The following is a 26,058-nucleotide window of genomic DNA, read 5'->3' on the forward strand; positions in this document are numbered from 1 at the left end:
TTGGGAAAGACGTTGGCATAAGGTAAAACAATATTTGGAGAAAAGGGACCACTGATGCTAAGTATTAAATGCAAGGGTCATAAGACCAGCATTTGATCCTAATTTATTAAATGTGGCCCCTAGAGAAAACTCTTCTTTCACCCTGGACTTCTGTAAAATAAGATAAATGCTCAGTAGCCCTTAGTCCTCCAGGGATCTTAGGGGGTACAGTAAGACAAGGCTGTCCCCATGCCACAGCCTCTTAGCTCAGGAGTACATGGGACTCCCACATAGAGGGAAGGTAAGAAAGAAGTAAATGCCAAAGTGCATTGCTCTTCAATGTAGCACAAGCCCTGGAAACATGCAAATACTGAGCACAGCCTGAGCCACAGATTTCTTTACACCTAGGAAAAAGGATTGGAGACAACATTTTTAAAAGTTTTCATTCATTTATAGCTGCTTTTCATCTTTGAGAAAAATTGCGCCACTTTTTTTCTGGGGTACACTAGATCCGTGTAGAAAAATAGATGTAAATAAGTAAATATTTAGAAGTAGTTGCCAAAAATCCCACTGAAACTCCTCCATTTGACCCTTTTCCTTCAATGTGACTGCCATAATAGATTAAGTAGAGCAATTCACATCTGACCTGAATAATTAAGATAAGAAATCAAAGTGTAAGTCAACAAGAAACTAAATGAAAACCAATAGCAAAAAGCAATAGAGGAGAAAACCAAAATATTTCATCAGCTAATCTAATGTGTGGCGGGATGAGTAAATTTTTCCCCCACTGAATAAAAAGGGGAAACTATTAATTCTGTTGTTTGTTTGAATTCTTTGGAATCCACTATGTTTAGCAAGGGGCTGAGATGAAATTTTTCAGTGTGGGGAGATGCTTATGTACTCTTCATTTCCTTCTAGAATATTTTACACAGAAATTCAGGTAGTCAGCATAATAAATAATGTATTGGAATACAGGCTGCAGAGTAGATCTAATTTACAGATCAAAAAGGCAGTGGGTCCTAAGAATAAGCTAGCAATTGCTTACCATTAGGATTTCCATTTCTTCCCTTATTGAAATTAGTGACAATAAAAGCAATACATGACCCTTAAAATAACATGAGACAGTAAAAACCACATCCTATGATTCATAATGATTTCACTCAGTTTGTATTCATCGATACATACCCAAATAAATGGTTGTAGAACAGTGCTACCGACCAGGAAGCAAGATCACACCCAGCTGTGTTCAAGGAAGTGCGAATGATGAATTTCTAGTTAAAACTAAAACCCACAGCTGCATCTGCAGCTGTGACAGCTCCTGAAGCAGCAGTCAAGGGAAATTGTTTTAAATAAGTGTCCCCAAAGGAATCAAAGGAAAGGATTGGATAAATACAATAGATCTGAAGTAGCTTAAGCTACATTTGCATAAACTGGCATATCAAACATCCATTTTACATAAACTAAGGGATACCAAGATAGAAACATCTCAGATTGTAAACACTTATTATTTCTGAGGCACTTTACATGTAGAAGGAATCCCTATCTTATAAGTGAAGCTATAAATACTTGCACAGTAGATCTTTGGGAGTTTGTTACACTACTATCTAAACTTTTCTGTGTTTGAAATATTTTCATTCAAAAAAAAACCCCAAGTGGGCAGCCCGGTGGCTCAGCAGGTTAGCACCGCCTTCAGCCCAGAGCGTAATCCTGGAGACCCAGGATTAAGTCCCACGTCAGGGTCCCTGCGTGGAGACTGCTTCTCCTCTACCTCTCTCTCTCTCTCTCTCTCTCTCTCATAAATAAATAAATAAATAAATAAATAAATAAATAAATAAATAAATCTTTTAAAAAAAGTAACTTGCACACAAAGATTCATGTGATTTGTTTCTAAAGCTGGAAATATTATTTATTATTAAAGCTCGGAAACCATCAGAAATCTTTTTATTAACAAAGAATGGGAAAAAAGTTACAGAATGAAAAAAAGATACAGAATGGTAGAATTTTTGACACTTTCTGTTCTTTTCCTGTCTCTCAATTTAACGAATTTTCTTCACTGAGTGTGTATTTTAATATGAAAGCAAGTAACAGCCTTTGTAAAAATAAACTATTCATTTAATAAACTGGAGAACCAGAATATACCAACCTCTTTCTCATACAGAAATGTGTAAGAGCAATGTGAATATAAAGTAGTCAAGCAAGGTCAGCTTGTTGAAGCTCAAGCTGCTGAATGTGTGGTGAGTTCAATACCAGAAATCTTGCCAATAAAATTAAATTTAAAAAAATTTTTAAAAAATAATAAATAAATTAGTATAAAATCTATGGAGATCATTTTAGTAATTAATATGCATTAAGACACTTTCAACCATTTATTTCCTTATCCAATAAATACTTATGAGCACCTGCCATGTGTCAGAAACTGGAAACAATAGTTGACTAAGACAGAGACATCAGCCCAAATGTTCTCACAGTCTAATGAGGGGGAAAGAAAGGTAAAGAAGTTAGAACTCCTGAGTCATCTACAGAGAGGGGTGGTAAGAGCAGAGGAAGAAGACAGAGGTGAATTCAGGGAGGTTCCTTAGAGGAGTTATCTTCTGAGATGGCAAATGGGTTTAGGTCCGATGACATGGCTAAGATCACACGGTTTCAAGTCTGAGAGACCTGCATTAAAATCTCAGTTCCAGGGCACGTGGGTGGCTCAGTGGTTGAGCATTTGCCTTTGGCTCAGGTCATGATTCCAGGGTCCTGGGATCAAGTCCCACAATGGGCTCCCCACAGGGAGCCTGCTTTTCCCTTTGCCTGTGTCTCTGCTTCTCTCTGGGTCTCTCATGAGCAAATAAATAAAAAATAAAATAAAATCTCAGTTCTACCACTTCTCAGCTATTTGACCTTTGACCAGCTACTTAAATTCTTTAAGCTCTAATCCTTTCTTCTGTAACATCTACTCCATGGGATTATGGTTTTAAAAATGAGATCCTCTGTGGATGGTGCTTAAAACCTGGCGCTCAGTGAACAAAATTTTAAAATGGGGGGGAGGGTAAAAGAAACTAAATATTCACAATGAAAGAATGGATAATTATGATATATGCACAAAATTAAGTATGTGTGGGCATGAAATAATCATGTTTAGTACTACTCTGAATATAACTGCAGAGAGAGAGAAAACCAATATAGCAAAATAGAAACAAGTGGTGAGTCCAAGTGAAGGGTAAACAGGTGTTCATTGCACTGTTCTTACACTTTTCTGAAAGGCTATTTCTCAAAATATAAAATTGGTTAAAAACAATAAAAAAACTTCTTTAAATGTGTTCTAGCTTGAAACAACATTTATAATACTAACTTTAAAAAGTAGCTGGAGAAAATTATTTTCACATTTCAAGGCTTTAAATGGAAGAAATAATACATTAAAGTCAAATTTCAGCAAAGCAAAAAAAAAGTCAAAGTTGTCTCTGGATAATGAGAATATATATATATTTTACCCATTTTCATTATACTCCTTGGTATTTTCCAAATATTTGACCAGAATTTATTACTTTTTGATATATAAATAGATGTAATTTTTCATTAGTTTAAAGTAAATACACACTTGTACATGGTATTTTTACTGTTTTCCTGTTTTAGTTCCCTTTAAAGAATGTATTCATGACAGTGCATCCATAAGTAGAAATGGGCATATGGTTTCTTCCTCTTTTTAATTTAGATGAAGTAGAACTAATAAAAGTTAAATCACACTGTGACTTCTGAAGATGCAATTTTGTTTTGTTTTGTTTGTAGAGAGGGAGAGTGAGAGAGAATGCTAGCCTGGGGGAAGAAGGGGGAGAGAGAGAAAGAGAGAGAGAGAGAGCGAGCACTAGCCAGGAGGGGGATGAGGTGTAGAAGGAGAGAGAGATCTTAAGCAGACTCTATGTCCAGTGTGGAGCCTGACACAGGGCTTTCTCTCACAACCCTGAGATCATGACCTGAACCCAAATCAAGAATCAGCCATTTAACTGACGGTTCCACCCAGGTGGCTCTGAAGACACAGCTTTTATAACTGCTGTGATAATAAGACAACCAATATTTCTAAAAATTACATGCTTTTATTTTTATTTTTTTAAGATTTTATTTATTTGAGAGAGAGAGAGAGAGACAGAAATAGAAAGAGATAGCACAAGTGGGGAAGAGAGGGAGAAGCAGGCTCCCCGTTGAGCAGGGAGGCCCATGTGGGGCTTGATCCCAGGATTCTGAGATCATGACCTAAGCCAAAGGCAAACACTTAATGACTGAGCTACCCAGGAGCTCAAATCGGATGTTTTTAAGTTAGCATATCCAAAGCGGGAACGAATGGATGGCCATGACAACAGAGCACAGAGTGGAGAGAAACTATAGATACTTCTCAGTCACCTGACAGAAGGGTCAGGCCTCACCCACTTGCAGCTATTGGAAAAGTACTTGCCAATAAAGGTTCAGACAATGGATGACATGCCCATCACACGAGGCCCCCTAGTAGTGGCTGATGGTCTCTGAGTGATTTTATCCAGTGCTCCTCTCACTGAACATTAACAACCATTCATTGAGATTGGAATCATTATTATCACTTTCCAGACGTGGCAATCAACACTGTAGCTTAAATCGCCTGCTCACAATTTAAGTGGCCAGAAAAGAAATCCAGGCCTGCCAGATCCTAAGGTCCATGCTTTAAGCCAGGACAATAAATAACCAGATCTTAGGTTCTGTAGGCCAAATAGCCTGAAGAAACTACTCAAACCTGATCTGAAGTGCAAAAGTGGCCATATAAATAAATGAATGAGTGTGACTGTATACCAATAAAACTTTATTTACAAAAACAGGTGGCAAGCTGGATCTGCTTCAGGCCTTAGGGTGCCAATCCCTGCTGCTCTAAGTTACTATTCAACATTGTCTCCTTATAGTACCAGGTCCTACCACTCAACAAATATTTAGTGAGCACCTACCATGAACTAATATTTAGTGAGCACCTAGCCAAGAACTATTCTTGGCTAGGGATACAGCTGTGAACAGAATGGAAAAGAGTCCCTTTCTGGAGCTTATCTTTGTGTAGGCATAACAAGTAAATATATACAGTTATAGATAGGTAGATAGATAGATAGATAGACAGACAGACAAAGTCAGGAAATAATTAGTGCTATCAAGACTCACAGGATGTTTGCCATAAATTAAAGATGGGTTGATAAATGACATTACTCTTAATAATTGCCCATAGCAAAACATGGTATTGAAGTTCAAATTCTTTATGAGTTTGAAATAAGCTGGACACACACATATTCTAATACAAGAAAAAAGATTTCCACAAATTCAGGCATATACCCTAGCATAAGTAAAATTTTGGTCCTACCTTCCTGTGTTTTGGGTTCTCCATCTTCTATTCCAGTTACCTTAACTGACACCCTGCAAATAACAAAGCCTGATGATATCTAAGGGAAGTTTTCTTCCCAACAGTGAGATCTTAAATTAGTACACATGAGTCCAATTGGTTTCTTGGGGCTGAGCCAGACCCACCCTAGCCATTTGTAAATCTGTTAAAACAGTAGCTACAACGTATGGTTAAACTGCTTCCTCCAACAAAAGACAGATGGCTTCAGCAAATTTTAACTTTACCCACTGATGAGCCTCCCTGCTCTGGAGCAGAGGGGTGTGTGACAAGTGTGTAAGTCCAGCAAAGGAACTGGCAGTCACAGGATGTGGGGGTGTGATGCAGGCGTGAAATCTGTGGCGGGGGCTAAATTGAAAGAAGATGAAGCTGATCACAAGCGTACCAGCTTGTTGTAAGAACATACAGTTTCAGACCTCAAATTTCTGAACTACAGATATGAATCCAGATTTATAACAAAAACCAAATGGCCAGAAGCAGTAAAAATGGCCAATATTAGACTACCATGTAAATTTGAATTATTTGATCAAAAGGAAGGGTAACACTTAATAGTGGCTTAGTATATGCCAGATAATATATAAACACTTTCCCATTTATTATAAAATATTAGCCTCATTTTTCAAGATGAGGAAACAAGATGTTAAGTCATTTGTCTAAGATCCTATAGCTAGTTAAATGGGAAGCAAGACTTTGAATCAACAATGCAAAAGGGAGAAAAAAACAGAAACAAGACACACTTGCCTTAGATTTTTGGGATCTTTATTTTATTATTTTTTTTAAAGATTTTATTTATTTATTCATGAGAGACAGAGAGGCAGAGAAGGGCAGAGGGAGAAGCAGGCTCCTCACAGGGAGCCTGATGCGGGACTTGATCAGATGGATCAAGATGGATCCAGATGGATCATGCCCTGAGCCAAAGGCAGACACTTAACCACTGAGCCATCCCGAATTTCTGTGATCTTTAGAACTGGAAGGGGCATAAAGAGATCATTTCCAGCTAGAGCTTTGAATTTCAAGGAAATGAAAACGGAGAGGCTATTTGCCCAAAGTCATACAAGAAGAATTATTTTCAGAATTGGGTCTAGAACCCAGGGCTTAAGACAAGAAATCTGCTACTTCTATTCCACTTTGGCTTAGAAAATGAATAAATACGCTAAGTGAGGACATCAAGAATTTACTATGTTTCAAGTGCATCTTTAGTGCAGAGACTTTGTTAGACAAACTTTGGCACAATAGTGACATCCCCATATTTTTTTCCTGGCTCATGGTTGATTTCAGATAATCAAGATCAGTAGGAAAGTTTATTTTTGATCCTGAATACTGTTAAGTGTCCTCTTTCCATCAACATATACAATGTCGATGTCAATTAACTGGTCAGTTTAACCTAAGCAGAGTTTGGTCTTCACTGAATTCATCAATCATTTCAAAATGAATTTCCCCAAATAACATGTTTAGAAAATATACATGTGAATCAAAAGATAGAAATTAGATAATCTGGAATTTAAATAATCAAAATAAAAATCCTCCTCATTTGTTAAATTTATACATATTTAAGAGCTTTATTCCTGGAAAAGTCCAAAGAATTTCTAGGATCCCTCTTTCTGATTCTAGACAAAATTATGAAACTGAGTATGCTAGTTACCAACATCTTCATACTCTAGAATTTGTCTTCCACTTTAAAACTAATTGCCTTTGTCTTCACTCAAAATATCCAGTGTCCCAACACAATTTTGGGGCTGTTTGGATGGCCCACTGCAGTGACTCACAAGTCCTGACTTCGTCTCCCAACAAATGTTCATTTTTAATTAGGGAGATCCGTAGTAAGTTACTGTCCTAGGTGTGATACAGACCTGCACCTGAGGCCTGTAGGATGCAGACCTGTGCCTGAGGTCTATATCAATGGCAGGTTTTGTAGAGTGACACTAGTGACAGAAAGGACAGATGTTATGGAGGAACTGGAAGCAGGGATCTGGGATGCTGCAGTCCTTCTACTCTTAAGTTCATGTCATGTTGAAAATCTTCTAAATCTTTATTCAGTAAGTGGTTAAACTGTTGCAACATTTCAACTGAGCATAAGAAAAGTGTATTAGTCTGATAGTTCCAGATTTTTGTTTGCTTCCTTCTTTCTTTTTAAAGGTAGCGTGATAAAATTAGTAATGGAAAGTTATGCTTTCCTCTCTTTCTCCTTAGAGGGCTTTTCAGCCTGAAGCTATGCAGTTATTTTAATTACAACAATCTTCATCTGTTTTGCTCCTGTAGAAAGGAATTCTATGTGGTCTCAGCTCCAGGAACTCCATTGTGCTCTTTGTCCTTCCAGGTGGCAGGCAGAGCTTCAAAAGCATCATTTCTGGATTTATATCATTACGGATTTAGAAACTGAGGGCCCTGAGCTGATCTTTACTTACAGAACAGCCAAAAAGGTGAAAAAAGCTCCAGTGTGATGAGGCATTTATACAACACAAGACACATACTTACAGCCAACTGTGTAAGACGCGGGTAATCTCCAGACAAAATAACTATCCTTTCACCATATGGCAAGATTTTAAATGACTCTCTTCCTTACTTTAAATCAAGGGTATGATTAGCTCGTCAAAATACTGGTAACAAGAGGCTCCACACTTAAGAGTAAAACTAGATGGCTCAGTGGGTTGGGCACCTGCCTTCAGCTCAGGTCATGATCCCAGATTCCTGGGATCAAGCCCCACATCAGCCTCTCACTCATTAGAGAGCTGGCTTCTCCCTCTCCCTCTGCTTCCTGCTGTGTCTACTGGTGCTCCTCTCTCTGTCAAATAAATAAATAAAATCTTAAAAAAAAAATAGTAAATGAAGAGTAGTACAAGGTTAGCAGGGGACATGTGTGGAGGGGGCAATGTATTAGTTTCCTAGACCTGCCATAACAAAATACCACAGACCAGGTGGGTTAAACAACAGAAATTTATTTTCACATTTCTGCATTTCTGGAGACAAAGAGTCCAATATCAGGGTGTCCACAGGTTTGGTTTTTCTCCAGAAATCTCTCTTCTTGGCTAGTGTCTATCTTTTTTTTTTTTTAAGATTTTATTTATTTATTTATTCATGAAAGACAGACAGAGAGAGAGAGAGAGGCAGAGGGAGAAGCAGGCCCCATGCAGGGAGCCCGACGTGGGACTCAATCCTGGGTATCCAGGATCAGGCCCAAGGCCGAAGGTGGTGCTAAACTGCTGAGCCCCCCAGGCTGCCCAGTGTCCCTGTCTTATAAGGACCAGTCGTCCCAGATTAGGACCTGACCCTCATGAGCTCATCTAACTAATTATTTCTTTAAAGGCCCAAATACAGGCATTTCAGGGGGTTAGGGCTTCAACATATGAATATGCGTGGGGGGCACAATTCAGTCTAAAACACATGAGACAGAGCCATGGCTGAGTTCAGAATGCTGTATTTGCCAGCAGACACATCTCTGAAGCCATGCTTGCTGAGCCCCAAGGAACCCCGAAGGAACCCCTGGATTAGAAGAATCTGAACTCTAGGAAGAATTTTGTTTAATACTCATACAAGGCATTTCTTCCTCCTCCTCCTCCTCCTCCTCCTCCTCCTCCTTCTTTTCTTCTTCTTCTTCTTCTTTTCTTCTTCTTCCTCTTCTTCTTCTTTTTTTAAGTAAGCATAGCTGATTTTTCATATGCTTCAGGAGGTGGCAAACCCCAGCAGAAGTATGACATATATTCATCTTCATAGTAGTAGGAATTGGTTCATATGACATAGATTCTTCTTTCAAATACATGTGGGACACAAGTTATGTATTAGAGAAAATTCTATGCACCATCAATACGTCAGGTAAATATCTTACCATTTGCATGTTTTCACCATTGTTTGTCTTTCTTTTTTGCTTTATTGTTGCTATTTTGCTTTGATTTGCTTCCATTTATATTTTTCTTTACATTTAGATTTTGTGAAGGAATCTGAAATGTATAGTATATGACAATGAAGAAAGTGACTGTGTAAAGCTGGTAAATGATCAAACTAAAGAACAAATAAAGAAGGGAATGGCTTTTAAATTAGGGTATAACTATGTTTACTATTGACATAATTTTAGGGGATCTGCTATTGCTGTAGTATAATCTGCTATTGCTGAAGTTTAATTTGAAGGTTTGGGGATGTATTCATATTTTTCCTTATTGAAATCAATGATAATTAGTTTTTGATCTATGGAAATTTGCCCTAGGAGTATGCTTTTAATAAATTGTCCTCATAAGGCAGAGAAGAGGGCATGGGACAAATAAAAAATACAGCTTATGGGGTGCCTGGGTGGCTCAGTGGTTGAGTGTCTGTCTTCTGCTCAGGTTGTGATCCCAGGGTCCTGGGATAGAATCCTGCATTGGGCTCCCTGTGGGGAGCCTACTTCTCCCTCTGCCTATGTCTGTGTCTCTCATGGATAAATAAATAAAATCTTTAAAAAATACAATTTGCTAGGAACTGGTATTTGGGACTAAGATTCTGATTTTTTTTTTTAAATTGGGGCACTGGGTTACATCATGTGTGAACCACAAGATTTCCTTCAGTTTCTCCAGAGATCTAGAGAAAAAGGCACTGGTTAGTCTTCCTGGCTTCCTTCCTCTAGGCTAATAACCAAATCTCAGGCTTTGAGATTTTGCCATTCTGAGGGTATTAAAAAGCAAGAGATAAGCCCAACCAGAAGCTCACCAAGGAAAAGGTCATTTCTCCTTGAGGCCTGGAGCAGCTCTGGGCATTTGATGAAGGGCTCTTCCCTCCCTGAGGTGGCCTCAGACTGACCCTAAGAATGGAGGACAAATTCTGAGGGGGGATAAAACATGCCCCCATTCCCACTACCTCACCAAAACCTCAGAATGGGAGAAGAGATTTCAATGAGATAAACCTCCCCTAAAGGGGTGATGCATCCTTAGAAATCTTTTTGAAAAGCATTCACTTGTGTAGACCTATGTTAGAACATGGACAGGAGACCTCTCCCCAGAAATAGGATTCCAGAGAAGGAAGCAACAAGAGGTACCAAGGTAACACACAGGACACAAGGCAACCAAATATTAGGGAGTTGAGGAAGATGGAGAAAAGCAAAGCAAAGAAACTTGGGACTGTGGAAAGATGAAGTCATTCATTTCACTTAGAGGGCTCCTCTGTAAACATAAGGCACTGTGCTCAAAACACACAGGCTGTTATTATTCCTTATACCCATACCCATATTTTCTCTGCTGTAAATGGAAAAATTCTTCTCGGTTGCTTGTGCTGGGGATCACACTCACTTCACTTTATCAGGAACTTCTGTTAATCATCTCCCAGACTTATACCATCAATTTCTCCCTCTCTACTAGATCATTCCCCAAAGAGTTACAGGCATGCTCATGAATCTCTTATTTTTTAAGAATCTCAAGTGCATAGAAGTGGAAGGTGGATTAATTAGAAATTGTTATTCCTGACATACTCTTATCATGACCTGCTTTGGCTTTGTTCTTTGGCTGAACCTTTTTAGACACTATAAAGCATCTGCTAACCCACTACCCAAAGGAAAAACTAGAGCCTTAACAATAGCCTGCATCTAACCCTATAATGCTGATTTTCCCATTTCCCTGCCTCCTTCCACCTGAAGAAACAATCACCCCAAATCCTAAAATCAGCACTCTCTTACTCTCTCTATATGCACTTTAAAAATATACTTTGAAAGTTTTGGTTGTTGACAATTTTTACAAAAACAACATGCTGAATTATCCTTGCATTCATTTCCTATTGCTTTTGTAACAAAACACCACAAATTTAGTGGCTTAAAACAAAACCAATTTATTAGCTTGTATTTCTTAAGGCTAGAAGTCCAAAATGGACTTTACTGGGCTACAAAGTGTCCACAGGGCTTGTATTCCTTCTAGTGACTCTGGACTCTGGGAAGAATCTGTTCCCTGCCCTTTCTAGCTTCTAGTGGCTTCCTACCTTCCCTGACTCCTGACCCTTTACTCCTTCAAAACCAGCATCTTCAAATCTCTCCTTCTCTCTCTCCTGCCCCCTCTAACTTCTACCTCCCTCTAGAAAGGACCTTTGTCATTACATTGGAACCATCCAGAGAAAAAACAAGAGAATCTTCCAAACTCAAGATTCTTATCTTAAACATATCTGCAAAATCCCTTTGCCACATAAGGTAATCTATTGAAAGGCTTTAGGGAATAGGACAAGGACATCTTTTTGAGGCACTGTCTTTGCCTACCATAGTTACCTTTTAGGACTTAACTTCTCTCCTTGAAATATTCCTAATCCATTTATCACTTTAGCTTCCCACTTTACTCACCCACTCAACTGCAAGTGTGCATTGGACGGCTTCCTGGCCTTGGCTACTGTGAGCAGTGTTCCTATGAACATTCTTATTCATGCCTCCTGCTGTAGAGATATATAAAGGTCATTGGGGAACCAGGCTAGAATTTTTGGGCCATGGGTATGTAAATATTCAACTTCCAGAGATATTGTCAAACTCTTTGTTTGTTATTTTTAAATGAGAGTGCCATGTGCATTCCTAAGAACAATGTAAGAGGTCCTATGGAAAGCCAGTACTTGCAAATTCCAAAGATAAAGAGAAGATCCTTAAAGCAGCAAAAGACAAGAAATCCCTGACTTTTATGGGGAGGAGTATTAGGGTAACAGCAGACCTCTCCACAGAGACCTGGCAGGCCAGAAAGGGCTGGCAGGATATATTCAGGGTCCTAAATGAGAAGAACATGCAACCAAGAATACTTTATCCAGCAAGGCTCTCATTCAAAATGGAAGGAGAGATAAAGAGCTTCCAAGACAGGCAGGAACTGAAAGAATATGTGACCTGCAAATCAGCCCTGCAAGAAATTTTAAGGGGGACTCTTAAAATTCCCCTTTAAGAAGAAGTTCAGTGGAACAATCCACAAAAACAAGGACTGAATAGATATCATGATGACACTAAACTCATATCTCTCAATAGTAACTCTGAATGTGAACGGGCTTAATGACCCCATCAAAAGGCGCAGGGTTTCAGACTGGATAAAAAAGCAGGACCCATCTATTTGCTGTCTACAAGAGACTCATTTTACACAGAAGGACACCTACAGCCTGAAAATAAAAGGTTGGAGAACCATTTACCATTCAAATGGTCCTCAAAAGAAAGCAGGGGTAGCCATCCTTATATCAGATAAACTAACATTTACCCCAAAGACTGTAGTGAGAGATGAAGAGGGACACTATATCACACTTAAAGGATCTATCCAACAAGAGGACTTAACAATCCTCAATATATATGCCCCGAATGTGGGAGGTGCCAAATATTTAAATCGTTTAATAACCAAAGTGAAGAAATACTTAGATAATAATACACTTATACTTGGTGACTTCAATCTAGCTCTTTCTATACTTGATAGGTCTTCTAAGCACCACATCTCCAAAGAAACGAGAGCTTTAAATGATACACTGGACCAGATGGATTTCACAGATATCTACAGAACTTTACATCCAAACTCAACTGCATACACATTCTTCTCAAGCGCACATGGAACTTTCTCCAGAATAGACCACATACTGGGTCACAAATCGGGTCTGAACCGATACCAAAAGATTGGGATCATCCCCTGCATATTCTCAGACCATAACGCCTTGAGATTAGAACTAAATCACAACAAGAAGTTTGGAAGGACCTCAAACACGTGGAGGTTAGGAACCATCCTGCTAAAAGATGAAAGGGTCAACCAGGAAATTAAGGAAGAATTAAAAAGATTCATGGAAACTAATGAGAATGAAGATACGACTGTTCAAAATCTTTGGGATGCAGCAAAAGCAGTCCTAAGGGGGAAATACATCGCAATACAAGCACCATTCAAAAAATGGAAAGAACTCAAATACAAAACCTAACCTTACACCTAAAGGAGCTAGAGAAAAAACAGCACATAGATCCTACACCCAGCAGAAGAAGAGAGTTAATAAAGATTCGAGCAGAACTCAACGAAATCGAGACCAGAAGAACTGTGGAACAGATCAACAAAACCAGGAGTTGGTCCTTGAAAGAATTAATAAGATAGATAAACCATTAGCCAGTGTTATTAAAAAGAAGAGAGAGAAGACTCAAGTTAATAAAATCATGAATGAGAAAGGAGAGATCACTACCAACACCAAAGAAATACAAACGATTTTAAAAACATATTATGAACAGCTATACACCAATAAATTAGGCAATCTAGAAGAAATGGACGCATTCCTGGAAAGCCACAAACTACCAAAACTGGAACAGGAAGCAATAGAAAACCTGAACAGGCCAATAACCAGGAGGAAGTTGAAGCAGTCATCAAAAACCTCCCAAGACCAAAAGTCCAGGGCCAGATGGCTTCCCAGGGGAATTCTATCAAACGTTTAAAGGAGAAACCATACCTATTCTACTAAAGCTATTTGGAAAGATAGAAAGAGATGGAGTACTTCCAAACTCGTTCTATGAGGCCAGCATCACCTTAATTCCAAAACCAGACAAAGACCCCACCAAAAAGGAGAATTACAGACCAATATCCCTCATGAACATGGATGCAAAAATTATCAACAAGATACTAGCCAATAGGATCCAACAATACATTAAGAAAATTATTCACCATGACCAAGTAGGATTTATCCCCGGGACACAAGGCTGGTTCAACACTCATCAAACAATCAATGTGATTCATCATATCAGCAAGAGAAAATCCAAGAACCATACGATCCTCTCATTAGATGCAGAGAAAGCATTTAACAAAATACAACATCCATTCCTGATCAAAACTCTTCAGAGTGTAGGGATAGAGGGAACATTCACCAACATCTTAAAAGCCATCTACGAAAAGCCCACAGCAAATATCATTCTCAATGGGGAAGCACTGGGAGCCTTTCCCCTAAGATCAGGAACAAGACAGGGATGTCCACTCTCACCACTGCTATTCAACATAGTACTGGAAGTCCTAGCCTCAGCAATCAGACAACAAAAAGACATTAAAGGCATTCAAATTGGCAAAGAAGAAGTCAAACTCTCCCTCTTCACCAATGACATGATACTCTACCTAGAAAACCCAAAAGCCTCCACCCCAAGATTGCTAGAACTCATACAGCAATTTGGTAGCGTGGCAGGATACAAAAATCAATGCCCAGAAATCAATGGCATTTCTATACACTAACAATGAGACTGAAGAAGGAGAAATTAAGGAGTCAATTCCATTTACAATTGCACCCAAAAGCATAAGATACCTAGGAATAAACCTCACCAAAGACGTAAAGGATCTATACCCTCAAAACTATAGAACACTTCTGAAAGAAATTGAGGAAGACACAAAGAGATGGAAAAATATTCCATGCTCATGGATTGGCAGAATTAATATTGTGAAAATGTCAATGTTACCCAGGGCAATTTACACGTTTAATGCAATCCCTATCAAAATACCATGGACTGGGATCCCTGGGTGGCGCAGCGGTTTGGCGCCTGCCTTTGGCCCAGGGCGCGATCCTGGAGATCCGGGATCGAATCCCACGTCGGGCTCCTGGTGCATGGAGCCTGCTTCTCCCTCTGCCTGTGTCTCTGCCTCTCTCTCTCTCTCTGTGTGACTATCATAAATAAATAAAAATTTAAAAAAAAAATACCATGGACTTTCTTCAGAGTTAGAACAAATTATTTTAAGATTTGTGTGGAATCAGAAAAGACCCCGAATAGCCAGGGGAATTTTAAAAAAGAAACCCATATCTGGGGTCATCACAATGCCAGATTTCAGGTTGTACTACAAAGCTGTGGTCATCAAGACAGTGCGGCACTGGCACAAAAACAGACACATAGATCAATGGAACAGAATAGAGAACCCAGAAGTAGACCCTCAACTTTATGGTCAACTAATATTCGATAAAGGAGGAAAGACTATCCATTGGAAGAAAGACAGTCTCTTCAATAGATGGTGCTGGGAAAACTGGACATCCACATGCAGAAGAATGAAACTAGACCACTCTCTTTCACCAGACACAAAGATAAACTCAAAATGGATGAAAGATCTAAATGTGAGACAAGATTCCATCAAAATCCTAGAGGAGAACACAGGCCACACCGTTTTTGAACTCAGCCACAGTAACTTCTTGCAAGATACATCCACGAAGGCAAAAGAAACAAAAGCAAAAATGAACTATTGGGACTTCATCAAGATAAGAAGCTTTTGCACAGCAAAGGATACAGTCAACAAAACTAAAAGACAACCTACAGAATGGGAGAAGATATTTGCAAATGACCTATCAGATAAAGGGCTAGTTTCCAAGATCTATAAAGAACTTCTTAAACTCAACACCAAAGAAACAAACAATCCAATCATGAAATGGGCAAAAGACATGAAGAGAAATCTCACAGAGGAAGACATAGACATGGCCAACATGCACATGAGAAAATGCTCTGCATCACTTGCCATCAGGGAAATACAAATCAAAACCACAATGAGATCCCACCTCACACCAGTGAGAATGGGGAAAATTAACAAGGCAGGAAACCACAAATGTTGGAGAGGATGCGGAGAAAAGGGAACCCTCTTGCACTGTTGGTGGGAATGTGAACTGGTGCAGCCACTCTGGAAAACTGTGTGGAGGTTCCTCAAAGAGTTAAAAATAGACCTGCCCTACGACCCAGCAATTGCACTGCTGGGGATTTACCCCAAAGATACAGATGCAGTGAAACACCAGGACACCTGCACCCCAATGTTTCTAGCAGCAATGTCCACACAGCCAAACTGGAAGGAGCCTCGGTGTCCATCAAAAGATGAATGGATAAAGATGTGGTCTATGTATACAATGGAATATTCCTCAGCCATTAGAAATGACAAATACCCACCATTTGCTTCAACGCGGATGGAACTGGAGGGGATTATGCTGAGTGAAGTAAGTCTTTTGGAGAAGGACAAACATTATATGTTCTCATTCATTTGGGGAATATAAATAATAGTGAAAGGGAATATAAGGGAAGGGAGAAGAAATGTGTGGGAAATATCAGGGAGACAGAACATAAAGACTCCTAACTCTGGGAAACAAACTAGGGGTGGTGGAAGGGGAGGAGGGCGGGGGGTTGGGTTGAATGGTTGATGGGCACTGAGGGGCGCACTTGACGGGATGAGCACTGGGTGTTATTCTGTGTTGGTAAATTGAACACCAATAAAAAACAAATTTATTATAAAAAAAAAAGAAAGCCAGTACTTAGTTCTGCCCGATCTCTAAAACATTTTTGCCAACAGAATGGATGTTTAATGGCATCTAATCATGTTTCACTTTTCCCTGATCATTAATATTAACAAACATTTCCTCAAATGTTTATTGTCTATCTGAATTTCTTCTATGAGATGTCTACTCATGACTTTTCATTCTTTTTCTTAGTCATTTCAGTTCCTTATGTTTTTCTTAATACTAACACTTTTTTCAGTTGTTTACATTGCATTTGGATTCCCCAACCCCACTAATAAGTTGTTTTTCCATTCCCCTTAAGGTTTTCTGTGATTGTTCATTTAATGAAAGTTATTAAATTTGTATAGACAGATTTACCAGTCTTTTATAGTCATTGGGTTTTTGTTTATATTTGTTTGTTCTACTCTACGATAAAAGTTTCCTACCCCATAGTCTAAAAAGATTTACCTCTATTTCCTACCAAGATTTGCAGTTTTATTTTTGATATTTAAGATCTCAGTCCATTTGGGGCTGGCTGTCACATATACAGTGTGAGGAAATGATCCAATTTCATCTTTTTTTCATTCAGATTCTATTTTTTTACAATCTCTCCCCACCACTCTGACATGCCACCCACTGTATTATAAGGTTCCATACCTGGGCTGATGTTCTTTTATCATCTCCACTTTATCTTTTTGATTAATTTGCTTATCCCTGCACCAATACTACTCTGTCTTAATTACTTTAGCTTCAAAATAAATCCTTATTGGGGCACCTGGGCGGCTCAGTCAGTTAAGCGTCTAACTCTTGGTTTTGGCTTGTCATGATCTTGGGAGTCATGAGATGGAGCCCTGTATCCTGCTCCATGCTCAGCATGTTATCTGCTGAAGATCCTCCCTCTCTCTCCCCGTCCCTGTCCCTCTCCACTCTGTATGTACATACATGCACTCTCTTTAAATCTTCAAAAAATTTTATTTTATCCTTCAAAATAAATACAATAGAACATATACCTATCCTTGCTCTTCTTTATCATAAGTAATCTAGATATTTTAGTCTTTTACTCTTCTATATACATTTTGGAAACATTATATCAAGTCCCATGAAAATCTTCTTGAGACTTTAATAGACAAAGCATGATGTTTGGATTGAACCCATACATCAATTTTGGAAGAATTAATATCTTAAGGCTATTGTCTTCTCCGTGAACATAGTACAGCTCTCATTTACTGAGTAGTAAATCTCTTTTTAAAACTAAAAACTATACATACTTAATGTACACAATTGGATGAGTTTAGAGATGAGTGTATAATATTTTTATATATACACACGCATGATATCATCACAATCTACTTCATAAACATATCAATCATCTCCAAAAGCTTTCCCCTGCCCTCTTATTTTTATCATCATCATCATCATCATCATCATTAATGTGTATGTGAAGGGGTGAGATAAGAACACAACTTAAGATCTACCTTCTTTGCAAAAATTTAGGCATATAATTCAGGCCTATGGTTAACTAAAGACAAGAGCTCTCTAGGACTAACTCGTCTTGCATGACTGAAGGTTTGTATTCTTTGACGATACTTCTCTATTTCTCCCTTTCCTTAGCCCCCTGACAGCCACTATTCTACTCTCTGCTTCTGATTTTGACTATTTTAGATTCATCTTCTAAGTGTATCATGTAATACTTTAGTATTTGTTCTGCTATATCTGGCTTACTTCACATAGTATAATATTCTCCAGCTATCCCTGTTAGCACAAATGGCAGAATTTACTTCTTTTCTAAGGCTGAGTAATATTCCATTGTATGTACATTTCACATTTTCTTTATTCATTCACCTGTCAATAGACACTTAAGTTGTTTATTTACCTTGGCTGTTGTAAATAATCTGGCAATGTACCAGTTGACATTCCCACCAGCAGTGCATGAGGGTTTCCTTTTCTCTGCATCTTTGCTATCTTTAGTGTTTTTTTGATCACAGCCATTCTGACAGCTGTGAAATGATAACTCATTATGGTGTTGATTTGCATCTCCCTGGTAATTAATGTTGTTGAGCACCTTTCCATATAACTATTGGCCACTTGTATGTCTTCTTTGGAGAAAAATCTATTCAGTTCCTTTGTCTATTTTTAAAATAAACTGACTGTTATTGTTTTTGCCAATGAGTTGCAGGACCTCCTTATATATTTTGAAAAGTATCCTTTAATTTTTTGTTTTAAGATTCACTTACCTATTTATTCATGGCAGACATAGAGAAAGACAGAGAGGCAGAGACACAGGCAGAGGGAGAAGCAGGCTCCACGCTGGGAGCCCGAGCCTCGATCCCGGGACCCCAGGATTGTGCCCCGGGCCAAAGGCAGGCGCCAAACTGCTGAGCCACCCAGGGATCCCCTAAAAGTATCCTTTATCAGATACAAGGTTTGCAAATATGTTTTCCCATCCCATAGCCTGCCTTTTCATTGCATTGATGGCATCCTTTCTTGTGAAAAAAGTTTTCAATTTGTAATGCAATTCCACTTGTCCATTTTTCTTTTCTTGACTGCTTTTGGTGTTATACCAAAAAAAAAAAAAAAAAAAAATCATTGCTAAAACTACTGCCAAATAGCTTTTTCCCTGTTTCTTCTTGGAATTGTACAGTTTAGGGTCTTATAATTAAGTCTAGTCCATTTTGAGTTGATTTTTGTGTATAGTCATAAAAACATTGCATATGGTCCATAATTGGATAAAAGATCCAATTGCGTTTTTTACATGTGGATATCCAGTTTTCCAAGCACCAGTTATTAAAGAGACTATCCATTTCCCATTATGTATTCTTGGTATCCTTGTCAAAGATCAGCTAACTATATATGATGAATCTCTTAACAAAATTAATCTCTCAATAAAGTTTAATGATTTTCTCTATAAAGGCATCGTACACCTTCTGTTAGAGTGATAGCTATAGTTACTGAAGATACCTGATGTTACTGTGAATGCTATCTTCTCCTTAATTTAGTCTCAGGTTTGCATCTAGCATAGAAGTGCTACCTTACTAAATGCTTCAGTTATTCGTAGTAATGACTATAGATTCTTTACAGTTTTCTCTGCAAATATGTTATCAGCAAATAATGATAGATTTGCTGTTCCCTTTATTCCAATTCTCATCACTTCCAATTTTGTTTCTTGTCATATCACAAGTTTGAAAAACAATTTACTATGACAGGTTTTTTTTTTTTTACAACAGATTTCTTAGCACAGGAATATACTGTAGTTGCTAAAATACTAAAAGATTTTGTAAATGTTCTATATTTAAATTCTTCTTACATCTACATGTCTTTATATCTGTGCCATGCTTGATTTGGCATGTTTTACCATCATAATTCCTCTTTATTGCTACAAAGACAGTGAACTCAAACATATACACTGGCTTTAATAAAAGCAATCAAAATAACTATGTGGTAAGATCAATGGAAATATATATTTCCGGGATCCCTGGGTGGCGCAGCGGTTTGGCGCCTGCCTTTGCCCCAGGGCATGATCTTGGAGACCCAGGATCGAATCCCACATCAGGCTCCCGGTGCATGGAGCCTGCTTCTCCCTCTGCCTATGTCTCTGCCTGTCTCTCTCTCTCTCTGTGACTATCATAAATAAATAAAAATTATAAAAAAAAAGAAATATATATTTCCAATGTCTAATAGCCCTGTTCTTGTTCTTATCTAACATTGTGAGAATGATACTAGAGATCACTTAGTGGTGATGGGTCAATTAAGCAGTCCCTCTCAGGGCCTCCTATTACAGTTATACCCAAAGCAGGCCCATCAAATTTCTTTTCTTTTCTTTTCTTTTCTTTTCTTTTCTTTTCTTTTCTTTTCTTTTCTTTCTTTTCTTTCTTTTCTTTTCTTTCTTTTCTTTCTTTCTTTCTTTCTTTCTTTCTTTTTCTTTCTTTTTTTTTTTTGTAAGCTATGTAAAGTTAATTGAGAAAGAAATGGAAAATTCCATGTCAAAAAGCATTTTAGTCACAGGCATGGATAAACTCCATTTGATGGAAGATAAAAATTATGAGTAGCCCCTAAAAAGTTAATTGTTAGTGATTATGGCTACCTGAAACTAATAACCTGCCTTGGAGACTAAAAAGATAACTCCTCAATACCATCAACAAAGGCCCAACAATATGCAATATAAATTTTTCAGAAATTCATTAGAATGCTGTATTAACTCTACAATAGAAGTACCAGTATAAATTTAAGTCACTTTTAAAACTAAAAATTCTTTGAAGTGTAAGGTCAAAAACACTGGTTTGTTTTTTTTTTTTTTTACTGTAGCAGCTGATGCCCTCAAAGTCTATTTCATCTCCATGATGGTGACTGACTGGTCTTTCCAACAGCACTGCAAGCATTAACATTTTGTAGAGGTTTAAATAGTATGGATGGGCACTCCACATTATTTATAATTCTAACATCAGTCTCTGAATCCATGTGGGATAAATTAAGCAAGCCAAACTCACACAGGCATTTCCTTCCAATGAAGGAAGGCATAGTACACAACAATTTTAAAATAACCAATTAAAAAATAAAATATCAGATGATATCCAACAGTATAGACAGAAAACAGAGACAAAGTCCCTCTCCCACCTTCTCCCTGATATATTAACACTCATAAAAACAATCCCACAGAAAGGGAGATGGGTGATGGGTTGGTAGAGTACCAGTTACACCACTGAGAGGTACTGGTACATAAAATAGAAATTAAGTTATAAAGATGTAAATTTCCTATCACTTTTGCAAATCTGTATTTGAGGAATGATGGTCATACATGCTTAAAAGCTTATTGAATGAATAAATATAGAACTTAATACAAATAATGAGGTGGCTAACTTTGAGGATCAGTGACTTTTTTTTTTTTAAGATTTTATTCATCCATTTGAGAGAAAGAAAGAATGCATGAGCAGTGGGGAGGGGCAGAGGGAGAGGGAGAAGCAAACTCCCCACTGAGCAGGGAGGCCACGTAGGACCCAACACCAGACTTGATCCCAGGACCTCAAGATTCCCACCCAACTGATTGAGCCACCAAGGCTCCATGGATCCATGACATGTTTACAGAATATTAAAATTACTGATTGAGGTAGATCTTAAAATCCAAACTATATATTCAAGTAGTAGGATATATCCAAAAGCCATTTTTGTTTTTTGGTGGTGCGGGGGGTGGGGGGTTGCTGCTGTTGTTGCTGTTGTTTTTATTTTTATTTTTAAAGATTTTATTTATTTGAGAGAGAGAATATGAGCAAGAGAGAAACAGAGAGAGAGAGAGAATGTGTGCACCAGCAGGGGAGAGGGAGAAGCAGACTCTACAGTGAGCAGGAAGCCCAACTGGGGGTTCCATCCTACAATTCTGGGATCATGACCTGAGCTAAAGACAGATGCTTAACCAAGCCACCCAGACGCCCCTGTTGTTGTTTGTTTGTTTGTTTGTTTGTTTTCAAGAAAGAAAGAGAGTAGGGAAGGGGGAGAAGAAGAGAGAGAATCTTAGGCAGGCTCAATGCTCAGCACAGGGCCCAACACGGGGCTTGATCTCACAACCCTGAGATCATAACTTGAGTCGACTGAAATCAAGAGACAGTTACTTAACCGAATGAGCCACCCAGGCTCCTCCAAAAGCCATTTTGAAAAAAAAAAATGTTAATTCATTTTAAAATGAGATATTTATATAATATCTTGTTAAGTACTATCTTATTTACATGCTCTAGAGCAACATTATCTGATACAACTTTGTGATTTTGTGTTCCAAATCTGGGATCAAGAAGGGTACCATTAGCCACAGGTGGGCATGAATACTTAAAATGGAACAAGTGCCCCTAGGAAACTCAATTGCACCTTTACTTTATTTCAATTAAAATAAATTCAAACAACCCTATGTGGCCACCTTCCTGGAAGTACAGCTAATAAATGCTTTTGCATTTTTCATTTGTTTTACCAAGGGCTTTCACCTTTCCTTTACAATCTTGCTCAAGGTCATCCCAGAGCCCTGCATTGTGCTTCCATAGAATGTTCTGCACTTCTTCAATTGAGAACTTCTCCACTAAACAGAAATTACCCCAGTATTGACTTCCCTTGGCATACTGTAATCTACATAAAAATAGGACAATGTTTATTGATCTTTGTCATCTCGGCATCCTAAACACAATGCTTTGTACTTTAAAAACTCTATCTCACTGAATTAGATATCAAAAGATGTTAGATTTTCCATATGAAGTATGAGGGCCTGACACACGGTAGGTTCTCATTACATTTTTGTGAAATGAATGAACAGAAATGAACTAAAAGAAGTTCTAAGTGGAAATTTAATGTTTGTGGAAAACTATCCTTTCGCCTGCCATTTATTTTCTTATTCACACGCATCAAAGCCATTTCTGCCTTATTAAATCCTAGCTAAGTAGCATCAGTAGTGTTTCTGCTAAAGTAATTTCAAGGATGTTTGATCAAATAAGCCACATGGCAACCTTGCAATTTCCAGCTGCAACTCATCCGGAGCTCACTCACCCTCCAAGGTGGCTGGTTAGGATGCCTGAGAACAGCCTCACTGTGCTGTGAACCTGCCAGCAACACAGAAGGCACAGCACTTACCATCACCAACATCAAAGTCCTTGAACGCCAGTTCTGAGCCCGAATCGTCCAGAAGGACTTCGCCATTGAGCGTGAACATCATGGTACGCTCTGTCATGTCCACCATACACCCCACGACATCTCCCGCTTGCCATGACCGCCCGTAATGCTCGTTGCCCTGGTGCCACCGCTGAGCCTAGGGACAGAAGAGTAATTTTGTCACAGAGAAAGCCAAGCAGAACAGCACCTACCCCCACCACTGGAGGCATGCCTCGCAGCATTTGAGAAATGATAAGTTTAAAAATGTAACCCAACATATCTCCTGTTAAAAAAAAAAAAAAAAAAAAAAACTAAGTCTTTAGAAATTAACTTTTCTCACTATCCTGAATGTTTCCCAGGATATGGATTGTTTTTCTCTATTTGCCAAAATACGAAGAACTGAGTAGAGAATAAAGCTGAGAATTTATCATTGAAAATGACTTCTAATTTTCACCTATTTCAAAATATAATTCCATTCATTGGAACCAATGGCACAGATACTTTAACAAAATAGAAATCTTGAAACATTTGAAGTATATGCTAAAACCAATAAAGCTTCAAATAAAACTGAAAAATATTCTTAAGACATTTACTGAAATAATGAGCCAAAAGTTAAATATACACACCAACAATGTCTTGAATACTTCAGTGAAATATCATATTATAAATACATCTCAAACACAGTTCTGATAATGTGACTTTTCAATCTCTAACTATATTCCATGATTTATGGATACAAAATTTGTTATATTAATTATTTTGTCAGATAAATCTTTTCATTTTCCTGTTAAGAATTGCCTCCATTGTGAATTGATATGTAAGGGGTTATAGTCACCAATGCAAAGCAATAACACAATTATTCCCAAACACAATACATTGTACCTTTAAAAAAATCTATCTCACTGAATTAGGTATCAAAAGATGTTAGATTTTCCATATGGAGTAAAAAAAAATAAAAAACAGGTTCAGGAAATGTGTTGCAGAACAAAGTGTGTCAGTTGTTCTAGAAGACACAATATTAACTTCTGGCCTAGAAACACATTCCCACACATGCATACCTCAGTACCTAAATGTCAAATCTCTTCATGATTGCATATTTATTCTAATTTTCCCTCTTTAATTAAAAATAACTTTTTCAAAAAAAAAAAACCTTTTTCCCATCAGAGAATAAGATAAAAAATAAAAAGAATAAAATACAATTTTATCAACCAAAAATGACTATAATTATTCTATTGTGGTTAGGTTCATCTATACACTTTATTTATTTATTTATTTATTTATTTATTTATTTATTTATTTATTATTTTATTTTTTTATTCATGAGAGACACAGAGAGAGAGAGAGCGAGGCAGAGACACAGGCAGAGGGAGAAGCAGGCTCCATGCGGGGAGCCCGATGTGGGATTCGATCCTGGGTCTCCAGGATCACACCCCGGGCTGCAGGAGGTGCTAAACCACTGAGCCACCCAGGCTGCCCCACATTTTTTATTTTAAAATATTTTATATGTGTGAAATAATCTTTAAACATTTATATAATGTATAAGCAAATAATAAAACAAGCACCTGACCAAATTCCATCACCTTAAGAAAAATTACTAATATTGAAAATAAAAAACATTTTTGTCATTTTTAGCACTGTCGAAAGCATTCTTATAGATATTAAATGTGTATACCTGCCACTTATTATTGCTTGAGGATAAATTCCTTCTATGGAATAGCTGTGTCAAAGCGTTTGCATTTTTTTTACATTTTGTTTTATTTAAATTCAATTTGCCAAAAAAAAATAAAATAAAATAAATTCAATTTGCCAACATATAGTATAACACCCAGTGCTCATCCCATCAAGTGCCCTCCTCAGTACCAGTTCTCCCAACCATCTGCCCACCTTCCCTTCTGCAATCTTTTGTTTCCCAGAGTTAGGAGTCTCTAATAGTTTATCTCCTTCTCTAATTTTTCCCACTCAGTTCCCCTCCCTTCCCTTATAATCTCTTTCACTATTTTTTATATTCCCCACATGAGTGAAACCATATGATGATTGTCCTTCTCCAACTTATTTCACTCAGCATAATACCCTTCTGCCTCCTGCATTTTTAATGAGCCTAAGCATTTTCAACACTTCTGATAGACAAGGAGGATTCATTTTTTTTTATAGCAGTGGAGAAGCACTGTTTTACTTGAATTTCACTGCGGCGGGGCGGGGGCGGGGGGTGTTTCGCGATCACAAGGACAGAAGTTTTCCTAGGAATTATTTTTCCTGGGTTTGTGCTGCAGGCTGTCCTGATTTTGCTGCACTGCCCAAAGGAGCCAGGACAATGGAGGAGTACACAACAAGAGCATGCTCAGGACATGGCAGCCTACAAAATCAAGATCCTACAAACTTCCACACCTGGTGCTCAGCAAAGTCTACTCACCTTGAAGCCATCAAAAGCAAAGGCATGTTCGTCGGAGCCAAGCTCTTGATCAGGTTGACAACCTGGCCTGCTCCAGCCAACTCTCATGTCGCCTGCAGCGACAGCCTCAAATTCAAAATACCACCTTCCTGCCTTGACAGCGTAGGTTTTCTCAGCACGGAAGATTCTGAATCTCTCACCTGTGCCGCTGCACACTTCAGCTCTGGCAGCTGTGAAGGTAAAGAGATCCTAGTGATCACTGGATGAATGAAAACTGAGGGAGGAAGGAGAACATTACATTTCGTCCATAATTAAACTTACAGTGAGGATGGTAACCAGACCATCTTTCTTAACCTGGCTCATAGTTCACGAAGTGTTTTCATACATATGATCAGCCACTATCAGGAACCAAGGAAACCTCAAGGACTTCCCCTGGGGAGACAGGTTGTCAAACCTCGGTCACATTGCAAGGGTAGGCGATGCTTCCTCCATGAGCACCAGTTTAGGAGGGGACTGTCTGCAGGAAAAACCCTCCCAGCCTCTT

At 38.3% G+C, this 26,058-nt stretch overlaps 1 protein-coding gene across 1 annotated transcript in view; it reads right to left on the reverse strand.

Moving 5' to 3' along the window:
- The window catches only part of RYR2 (ryanodine receptor 2), a 753,550-nt gene that overhangs the window by 240,851 nt on the left and 486,641 nt on the right, over window positions 1-26,058 (reverse strand). Inside the window, exons 29-30 of the mRNA XM_072822940.1 lie at window positions 25,536-25,744; window positions 23,108-23,282 (exon numbers count right to left, since the gene is read on the reverse strand). Coding sequence (XP_072679041.1) covers window positions 23,108-23,282; window positions 25,536-25,744 — 384 coding nt within the window. The remainder of the gene's footprint in view (window positions 1-23,107; window positions 23,283-25,535; window positions 25,745-26,058) is intronic.

This window comes from Canis lupus, chromosome 4 (genome assembly GCF_048164855.1).
Source record: "Canis lupus baileyi chromosome 4, mCanLup2.hap1, whole genome shotgun sequence".
In the NCBI taxonomy this organism is placed as follows: Eukaryota; Metazoa; Chordata; class Mammalia; order Carnivora; family Canidae; genus Canis; species Canis lupus.